Here is a 10,991-nt window from a genome sequence, read left to right on the forward strand (position 1 = left end):
ACCCCATCCACTGCGGAGACATCTCTAAAGAGAGACTCTCATGAGGATGAGTGGATAAAGCATTGACCTTTCAACCCTGGAACTCTACCAGGTGCTTACTGTAACTGCCAGAATATGCGGATGGAGTGGGGGCAGGAGGGGAGAAGAGAAGCAGAAGAAGTGGGTAGAGATAAAAATGATGCATTTTGTAACTGCCTTTCATTATAAGGAACATGATAGATCTCAGCCCCAAATGCATCTGCAGCGCACACAAACCCAGCAGTGTTCACAAGCAAACAGCGAAAAGAAGGCCAGAGAAAGCATTAGATATCTGTCCCACATTTTAAACTGCACTGCTATAGTCTTTAGTTTGAATCTACCGCACAAAATGTAGCACATTAGCCTTGGAACCATCTGAAATCCTAATCCTGTCCACACACAATTTAAATAAATAAATACAATCTATTTGACCACTTGTCAGTGGAGGGTAAGCAGATTTTCTTGGAAAGTGTGGCGTTCTAAGTCAATTTCTGCTAAATTTAAGCACCCACTTAAATAAAATTTCTACTTCCAAGATGCAGTGGTGTTTTCCTGTTTCTGCAGAAAGACAACCTCAGAACCTATTCTGCTGCTCAGAGCTTTCCCCAATGCAGAGTGAGATAAGACCGTCAGTTCACTTTTGCCATTCAGAATCCTATCAAGAATGTTGCAACTTTACACTGCTCCATGAGATAGCTATGAAGTACAATGGAGGCAGGCACCAGACAACTACTCAGAAAGTGAGGTTGCAATACAACGCTATCCGCTCAGCATGTTCACAGAGATGTGTTGCTGTCCCCACTAGTAGACAGCATTAAGATATGGACACGGTTGTGACAAAACCGTACTAGGAGCTTCCCCCCCCACCGACCCTGAACTTTCCGGAAGGAGGACAGTCGGAGAGACTACAGCACTCTGCATCCTCTATCACAAAAGTGTTTTTATCTCTTTTAAACCACAGAACTCATTTCAGATGGCCAGCTCACCACATTCCCTCACCTCTGCCTCCCATTTCTGCTCACCCACCACTCTCATCCACACACACGCAATATCCCTCTGGCAAACGCAATTGTTTATACAGAAAAGCAATATCAGTGACATTTTTAGCTTTAGTATGATATTTTCAGCCAGGAACAAGGAAGGGAAATTAGCATCAAGTAATTGGCACAGGCCATCAGAAGCCTGATGTTTTACCTACTGTTGATCAGAGGGTAAGCCATCTACCTTAAGGCTATACCATGGAATAAAGTCACACTGAAGGCAACAGAACTTGTGTCCCTATGTTGCTAGGGTAGGAAGTTTAATTATGCCCAGATACAATTAAACAGATTTTCCTTCCAGTAATCCTACTGATAACAATTCAGACATAAGCATCAGCAAGAAGGGGACACGACCATGCCTATTCAGATACGCCTGAAATCTAAAGGAAAGCCTGACAAATGGAAACCTGGGCAAGACCCCATGAGGCCATTGCCCCTGGGACTGAATCTCAGTGGTGGCTGGGGACATCTGGAAGCAGAAACAGGTGAAAACAGCCTTATGCAAAGGCATATCTAGAGTGGACAGATGCCTCTCCTAAAGAATATCAGCAAATAACTCAGTAGGTTCAAGCCAAAGCACTAGCTAGCCAGACAATTTAAGATGTCCAAGGTACATATCAAATAGGAATTTATCACTTTCCTCTCCAGCCATACCTAGAGAAGACACAGAATCTATGGACACAGCCTGTGCATGCTATTCAAGAAAGGAGGGAAGTGACAGAGAGTTTAAATCCTCAGGGAGATGCACAAGCATCAGCAGCTACCAGCTTGAAGTGTGATCAGAAGGCTAGCCTGACTGAGGATAAACAAAGCTAACAGGCCTGGAGAGGTGCCAATCTGCATGATGGAAATTATGTGCCAGGCGACAAAGTCAGCTAATCCACAGGAAGCCTGTAAACAACTCTCCACAAGAGCTGCCGGAACTCTCAGCTACCAGTCTTCCTACCAGTAAAGGCCTTTTAAAGTTTGGCATTGGGATATTAAGCACAAGATTAGAGACATGCTGAGCCACAGAGCGAGAGGAGAAAGGGCGAGTCAGTCAATTAAACCTGGAATTTGTTGTTTTAGTGCACAGCCCCACCCTGGAACAAGAAGAAAGGGAATGGCAGTTTCCTTGACTGTAGTTTCTCACAGTGTAGCTTAGTTCAGCACAGTAGCTTAATCAAGTGTTGTAGCCAGTCAAGGGCACAAGGCGGTAAGGGAAGCACAACATCAGTTAGACTCAGCGATTCGATGCATGTCACAGGACAGGAGAGTTTGGCATCTTTTGCTGGCATGGTCCGATTAGACTCTTCACTAGGAAATCAAGCTAGTGCACAGCACTACATCCTGCCTTTACTCAGACTTGTGCAGCCCCACCGAAGGCCATGCAGGCTGCGCAGGTGTCACTAAGGGCAGGATTTGACTGTCTCCATCAGCCCATTATGAAGAGTCCATATGGTTCACATCCTATCCTCAAGTCCATCTGCTACGACACCACTTGAGAGCTGCCCCACACCTTGTGTAGTAGCCTGAAAGGTCACATAGCAAAAAGTACTTAGACAAGTGAAAACTAAAACCTGTATTCAAAGTTAGTTTATTCCAACAGAGCCCTACAGGCATCAGTTAGGGAAGTCTTCACTTTGAGTTGGTGCTCTGGTCTGTCATGCACATCTGAGTTTGACTACTGGTACCAAGTTGGCAGGGACTGGGGGAGAGGGAGCCCGAGTGCTTAACCCCCAGGTTGTTTTTGAGTGTGGACAAGAGAAGACTAGAGTTCTGTGACCTTTATTGTCTGGTACTCTCTGACTGGTCATTGTCAAATAACCTAGCATTGGAGAGCCAGGCTTCAGTAGTATAAAGTATTAGTTGCCAGTATTTGCAAACTGGGAGATTATTTAGATTAACATCTCTTGTGATCTGCCAGAGCTAGAAACATTTTGCCAGCCCAATATGTTTTTTAGACACCAGTAACCAAAATGTAGGATCTTTACTTTAAAAAACACAAGACAGTAGACACTTCTCCTGGCACATATCACTCACCTCCCAAACCCCCCTTTCCCTGGGCACAGACAAAATAAGCAAGGGTGAAAGGATAAAGCCAAATGAAAGCTAGAACCTTAGGAGACTGATCAACGGCTGTTATACAACTGCTACTCATAGTGGAGTCAGCAGAAGCTGCATGTGTTCAGAATCAGGACCGCTTAGAAATCCAACTAATGTAGCATGAATTGGATAAATTGCTCAAGGAACAGATTACATGCATGAAATCCTGCTGCCAAGAGCAGAGGATTTCAAAGGCCTCTTCACTCTCTGCTGCTAGCAATGTGGTCAGAAGAGATTATGGCAAGTTGTAGATCTAAATAGCTTGACAGGGAGAAAGTATGTTTGGGGAACGCAAAACCTTCCTGCACATCAGCACCTTTTCCTGCCAATCCTCAATAGCTCCCTCAAGCCATACACATATGGCAAAGAGAGAGAGAGAGAACCATGGCTACTCAAACTGCCTCAACCTAGTTCAGTGGGCACTACCTTGGGATGTAGCTGAAGAGAAATATGCAGCATCTCACCTATCTGCTATCACCACAAAATCAGAGCTTTCATTTTTATTTTAATCTTTATTTGTGTGTTGTGTAAGCACCACTTCTCCAGATTGTTTCAAACAGCTATTAGAATTGCAATCTAGTTTCAAAGTGCTATGCCAGCATTAGAATATAGTAATGAGCAGGAGCACGTGATCATTCTGTAAGATTTTCCTGAGTAGGCATAAAGGTGGCAGTAAAATACTGCAGCCAGTTTAAACCCTGTAAGTGTTAATACTCAGCATACAGGCTAACACAATGGTGGATGAACACAGGGAAAAAGTAATATCTAAAAACAGGCTAGATATAACCTACCGGAAGCAAGAGCTGTGCCAAGCTTCATTAACAGTTCTGTACAGTCGTTGACCAGCTGGAATGCTGTCCCCACAGCCCAGACATCTCCAGACCTCTTCACCTACACACGAAAAGCAGAGCGTTATTAGAATGGCTACCAAACAGCATAAGCTCTCTTCACACTATCAGGCAAGAATTCCCACAACCTCTGTTAGGACAATCCTTGAGTTACGTGTTCAATGTCAACTCCTCCAGGGCTAGAAAAGTAAAAGCCAGTGCCACTATCTGACACCCAACTCTAGAAAACGGGGGGCATTTCCAACCGGAACCTTAACACACTTGTGCACATTTGTGTCCAAAGACCTGTATGCCTCACTACAATGGCCATCAGTGTCATTGTGCTCTGCAGTATAAAGCAGGACTCTCAGCAAAATAAATCAAGCAGTCACACTTGGTTGCCTTTCTCTCATGCCCAGAAATGACAAGGACAAACTAGTTCAGTATTTCAGCTATTACTCAGAAGCATTATATGCTAGGCTAGTATAGAAGCCAAGCTAGCATTTGCCCCATGCTAATGACTCAGAAGATTTACAGCAATTCATCTAATTAACTGGATTTCCTAGGAAAGAGAAAAGGCGATAAGGGAGAATAAAAAGGAGGTTTGTTTAAAGAAGAATAGCCTTGACTGCCAGTCAGCTCACTCGTTACCATAAAGACAAAATGGTTGAGGTAATATCTTTTATTGGACCAACCTCTGTTGATGAAAAACAAATTTTTGAGCTACACAGAGCTCTTCTTCAGGAACAGATGTTGGTCTCTTTCACCAACAGAAGTTGGTCAAATAAAAGATATTACCTCACCAGCCCCGTGTCTCTAATATCCTGGGACCAACAAAGGTACATCATTATTACAAGCATTTATGCGGCCTAAAGACAATTCCAGTTGAAAGCAGCAACTGGGTTTTGGAAAAGATGAACAAATCCTATAGGCTTACTGTTTCCTGGGGTTACCGACCCTTCAGAAGCAGCTAGAGACTGGCAGAAGGATTTTAAGGCCTCTACTAGAAATAGACACGATGATATGACAAGTTCCCGAGCAGTTTACAAACTTGGACAACAAAAGGATTATAAGGGGGGTGGGAAGAGTGCTTGGTGTACAAGGGCAGACTACTTCAAGGGTAGAGGGCAGCATGGCAGAGTCATGAAGCTAGGACTAAAGGAAACTAAGGAGGAGTTGGTGAGGCAGGTTCTGGGGCCTGCAATGTGCAGGAGATCAGACTATATGATCATGATGGTCCCTTCTGGCCTGAAAGTCTACTGATCTATGAGACACAAAGAGATGATTGGGAAGTGAGAGCAAAGTTTAGGTGGTGTCAAGAGTGTGGAAAGACATGTCACATAGTGGGGCAATTGTAAAAATGCACCTTTTTTCTACTCAAAGTTTTGTTCAATTGAGGTTGCATGGAAATTATATGCTAAAAGAAGGAACTCAACACTCATTAACCAAGCATTCATCTAAGAGGCCAGACTTCCAATTTATGAGCAGCCAGTTTTCAGAGACCGGGAAAGCCTGACAGAAGCTCAGTCAACCCCACCACCACCTCCCTGAGCCACATGTAACAAGAGTTGGCTCCTGTTCAGGGTCACCTGCTAGCACTGAGTGTCTGCAGCAAATTAGAACTGGGCAGGGTACAGCACTGACATATGAAATGGCTCCCTGGGGAGCAAAAGCCATTTCCAAATATCTTTCCAGTTACCACCCTCTGTGCATTCATAAAGAGTGGCCAAGGGAGCCAGAGTTTCTGCTCAGTGTGTTAATTGTTCTGAGGCTCTCATGAACTGCAGGTTCCTTGTTTGCTCAAGATGTAGAAGCAAATACTCAACTCAGGGACCCCCAGGCCCAGATTCTGCACTAATCACCTCTGCTGGACTCAGAGAGCTAGAAACTAGGAAGCACATCCATCTATTTACAGGTTTTGGGTTTTCCAAATCTTCAGGATACTGCATTTGAGACACAGATCCATAAGAACACAAACACCACAGGGCTTCTACTCTTCACTAGAAAGCTTGGAAAGAAAGAAATGTAATGCCTGAAATCTAGCCTTCACATGCTTAGGTAACCAGACCAAGCAGAACAGAGCTCCTATGTTACTTTTCTCCTCAGGTATGACCAACTCCAGCAGAGACACTCCATTGTCCAATGTTGTGAATCCTGAAACGCACCAGTGCGTTTTCCTCTCAACTGAAGTCTCTTTTCAAAACAACTCCAGATAACACAGGGAGCCAGGTTTATTGCCTCATCTTGTCAATTCTTTGCCTGGTTCTCCAACATCAAGGTTTGGGATGGAGATGAAGTTGCTAGATCAAATTTTCAATCACCAGAAAAGGTTCACCAGATATGAGAAGCCAATCTAACCTGCCATGGACCTGCACATTGTGGCATTCTGCAAACCTCAGATGAAAAGGTCAACAACTTGCTTATCAAGGACCATGAACAAATAATCTGTGCATTCATGACAGTTCAAGAGCTAACAGTTTCTACTGCACCATATGGTAGCAGATGAGTAGAGTCATCCTGACAACCTATGGCAAAGAGAACCTGGAAGAGTAGAAAAGGCAGGCCACCACAATGGAAGAGGAGCCAAGACTAGAAGAAAAACCTGATTCTAGAAACCATTAGACTTCAATAATGATTAACATTTGCTCTAGGTACTCTCCTCAAACACCCATAGGATAATCTTTCACTGAAGAACATCTCTCTCTTTAAATCACTTATGGCTTTTCTAAATATTAACAGATATTTAACTCAGTTTCCTGGTCTCATCCTCAGCATTCAGAATGAGACAGGAGGCTGCAAGGGATAGGAAGTCACGAGTCTCTCACCACCAGTGCAGAGATCAATATATGTACATGTATCTAAGTAACTCAAGCCACAAACAACCCACCCTAACAAAAAAGGGTTAGCTAGTTTAAGTGACACTGTCCATACAAACTGAGTTAAGCTCATTTAAGCTACAAATGTATCAAATAATCAATTCTTCCTCCAGTTAGCTTTGGCTCAATACCATAAGCTGCTTTACCCCTTTCTGCTACTTAGAATATAGGACTCCAGTTGACCTTATTCACAGACACAACGTTGATTTAAAACCCAAGAGAAAGATGCAGAAAGCCACAGCCTCTGCTTCATTCACTTAGTATAGGAATGTGCGCTTCAGTTTCCAATAAGCCTGATGAACGTTCCAGAGTAAAGGGTGAGTCTCTGAACCCATGTGCCTGAGAAGTTACACATGAGGACAAGGAGCAAAACCATTCAGCATCCCCGAAAGTATAAATAAAAAATGCAATAGGTGCACTAGATTTGGACTTCCTGCCTTCTGTTGGATAAAATAGTCTCTGTGCACAAGATACATGTTCTTTACATCCAGCTCCCTCGATTTAGTGCCATAAGCATGCCATGTACTGTACAAAACAGAGCCTTTGCTCCAAGGAGTTTAAAGGCACAAGTTACCACACTGTTGTTAGTTAATGTGACTGACAGTCACCTAAAAGGCTCAAACAGGACTTTACAAATTCACCTAAGTTCTCAGTAATCACCTCACTTGCTACGTAATGTTAAACAGCTGTTGCATTGCAGTGTCAAGACTACACAACAGTTTAGGAAAGCAAGTGAAAAATTATGTATTCAGCTGAAGCAACCCCTTGTTGGCTTAGGTATCCAGGAGAAACAGTGAGGATGAAAAAGACAACAAACGTACGTAATCAACAAAGTAGGTCATTCAACTCAAATTCCTCCAGGACAACAAGAATGCCACTGGGTGAAGGAGCAAAGGAAGTGCCTCATTGCTTAGCAGTGTACCCTCTACAGATAATCTATAAGGCTAACCTTCAACTAGAAAGATGGTAGCTGCAATGGAATATCTCAAAGTGAAGGGAGTATAAAGCATGGGTGGAACCTCAACAACAAAGGACCCCATTGGGATTTTGCATGTCTGGGAATGCAAGTCTCTGCGTAAAGAGAAATCAGACATAATAAAAGACCACAACTGAGTGCCAAAAACAGATTAGTCTGGATGCCTACACAGAGAAAGAGAAAGAACAGCCACTTTTGTGGAGCACTGGGGCAGGAAGGCAATTCACAATGCGAGTCACAACTCTCTTTCCTTCAAGCTTTCTGTATGACTGCCAGACCAACATATCTACAACAGATCTGTCTGTATGCCCAGAAGGTCACTATGCCTGCAGGACAAGTTGGAAAATTCTGCTGAAATTTTCACTAAAGCTTCAAAAAACTGTTATAGATCAACATTTAAGACCAAGAGGGAGCTGTAATAGCCAATGAAAGAAATAAAGATTCAACAGCAATTTTACATTATCAAGTGAGATGTTTACATAGTCTTTCAACATTGTGCAAATTAAGCCTCAAGCTGATGTTCAGGTTCCACTGCCCAGAAAAGGATGCAAGAGACTGGAGAATATAAAAATATCTGCAGTCTCCACCAATGGAGAGGGGCAAGGTCACTCTGAACTCACATGTCAGCTATGATATGCACAGCAGTTAAAGGAGCTGAACACCCAGCCTTTAGCTGGGTCATTATTAGGCACAAGCTTATAAGTGACTTCTTGATACCATGCATCCACTTCTGTGCCCTGCTGTTCTGCACTCAGCTAGCAATTCACAGTCTCTCCCACTCACCCAGATCAGTGTGCCAATGATGGAGAAAAAGCAAAAACTTATGGCCCTACACTCATACAGATGGCTTGGCTGGCTCTGTCCACCAAGTCCTAGAGATGTGTGGAGACTACAAGGAGGATATGAGCAGAGAGGCTATACCAGGACTCCAGGAAAGGGGTATGGGAGGGGCTCTACCCTGACCCTAGGGGGATGTGAGGGGAGGGGCTATGCCAGGGCTCCAGGGAAGGGGTATGGGAGGGGCTCTACCCTGACCCTAGGGGGATGTGAGGGGAGGGGCTATGCCAGGGCTCCAGGGAAGGGGTATGGGAGGGGCTCTACCCTGACCCTAGGGGGATGTGAGGGAAGGGGCTATGCCAGGGCTCCAGGGAAGGGGTATAGGAGGGGCTCTACCCTGACCCTAGGGGGATGTGAGGGGAGGGGCTATGCCAGGACTCCAGGGAAGGGGTGTGGGAGGGGCTCTACCCTGACCACAGGGGGATGTGAGGGGAGGGGCTATGCCAGGGCTCCAGGGAAGGGGTGTGGGAGGGGCTCTACCCTGACCACAGGGGGATGTGAGGGGAGGGGCTGCGCCAGGGCTCCAGGGAAGGGGTATAGGAGGGGTTATACCCTGACCACAGGGGGATGTGAGGGGAGGGGCTATGCCAGGGCTCCAGGGAAGGGGTATAGGAGGGGTTATACCCTGACCACAGGGGGATGTGAGAGGAGGGGCTGCGCCAGGACTCCAGGGAAGGGGTGTGGGAGGGGCTCTACCCTGACCCTAGGGGGATGTGAGGGGAGAGGCTATGCCAGGGCTCCAGGGAAGGGGTATAGGAGGGGCTCTACCCTGACCCTAGGGGGATGTGAGGGGAGGGGCTATGCCAGGGCTCCAGGGAAGGGGTGTGGGAGGGGCTCTACCCTGACCACAGGGGAATGTGAGGGGAGGGGGTTGTGCCAGTGTCCCAGGAGAGAGCGGCTACGCCAAGGCCCTAGGGGAGGGGGCTGTAGACGGGACACTGGGGGAGTGAAAAGAGTCTCAGGGGGCAGAGCAGCGGCCCGAGCGCCCCGCTAGCTCCTGTTGCCTGGTGCGAGCAGCCGCAGGCAGCACCTGTCCCCGCTGGGCGGGCCTGGCACGCAGAGCGCTTAGCGCCCCCGGTGACGGAGCCGCGCCCTGCAGCGGCCGGGGCCAGCAGAGCCGAGCACCCCCAGCCCGAGGGCGGGGCGCGGGGCCTAGGCAGCGCAGAGAGCGGAGCTCACCCCCTCCCCACAGCCCCTCACCTGGCGGCCCCTCCATCGCCCGGCCGGGCTCGCTCCCCTTGAGCAAAGCGCCTCCACCAGGTCTCCAGACCTCGCCCGCACATGTGACGTCAGCCTCTACGGCGTGCGGGGTGGGTCATACCGCACCTGGCCCAGGGGGCCTGCAACGCCCGCCCCGGGGCAAATACCGCACCGCCCCTTCCCTGCCGCGGGCCAATCACAGCCCCGCCCACCTCTGGAAGCCCCGCCTCTTTATGGTCACAGGCCAATCACCGACCTATCCATTGATAAGAACCCCGCTATTTCCGCACCACAGACCGCCCCTTTTTCGAGTATGGGCCAATCACAGCTCGGCTCCGCCCCCTCCCTCCTCCTCCCTAACGCCACACGTGCTAAACCAGCTGGGAGATTCGGGGCGGGACGTGGCTGCATCTTACCGCCCCGCTCTTGCTGCGTGAGCCAGGGCAGCTGTAAAGGGGCGAAACTAAAGCAGCCCATAGAGTCCAGCCCCCATCTCCAGCCCTACTCCCATCCCCAAACCTCGCTCCCAAGCTGTGCCAGCCCCCCTGCTTACTCCACCTCCTGGCACCACAACTCTCTTACAGTTCTCTAAGAGCAGGGGAAAGGCTTGGTGCCCGCCCCCATACCCACTGCTGCCCGCCTTCTCCCCCCTTGTTTTAATCTGGGGTGCATGTTCCTTTACACCAGAGATTCTCAAACTGTGGTTCATGAGCTCCATTCAGAGATCCGTGGATAGTTCTCTCTAAGGTGCATGCCTAGGAAGCTGCACATAAAACAATGAATAGCCACTCACCTAATTAGTGGAGCTGCACAGGCAAGGTTTCCCTAATTAGGTGCTTGGACCCTTGAGAAGATACACATGTATGGTGATGTGGTGGCCTAGGGGGGCAGGTGGGAGGGGACAGTGGGGTGTGGGGGGGAGTTTGGGACATGCAAGGCTGTGGCAGCCAGAGAAAGAGGTGACTTTCCCTAGCTCCAGGGCTGCAGCTGTCGAGGAGAGACGGCCCTCCTTCCCAGCCTCAGCTCTGTGGCAGGGGACAGACTCTCCTCCTTCCCAGCCCCAGCTTGGGGGCTACTGGGGTGCGGGGAGAGAGGGCATAACCATTGCATTAGAAAGATAAGACTACTGGTA

The 10,991-nt window shown here is 47.7% G+C and overlaps 1 protein-coding gene across 1 annotated transcript in view; it reads right to left on the minus strand.

Moving 5' to 3' along the window:
- Positions 1-9,957, minus strand: part of LIMK2 (LIM domain kinase 2) — a 44,639-nt gene extending 34,682 nt beyond the window's left edge. Inside the window, 3 exon segments of the mRNA XM_044990162.1 lie at positions 3,935-4,034; positions 9,860-9,906; positions 9,908-9,957. Coding sequence (XP_044846097.1) covers positions 3,935-4,034; positions 9,860-9,906; positions 9,908-9,942 — 182 coding nt within the window. The 5' untranslated portion in view covers positions 9,943-9,957.
- Between the last annotated feature and the right edge of the window lie 1,034 nt (positions 9,958-10,991).

The sequence above is a fragment of the Mauremys mutica genome, chromosome 16 (assembly GCF_020497125.1).
Source record: "Mauremys mutica isolate MM-2020 ecotype Southern chromosome 16, ASM2049712v1, whole genome shotgun sequence".
In the NCBI taxonomy this organism is placed as follows: domain Eukaryota; kingdom Metazoa; phylum Chordata; order Testudines; family Geoemydidae; genus Mauremys; species Mauremys mutica.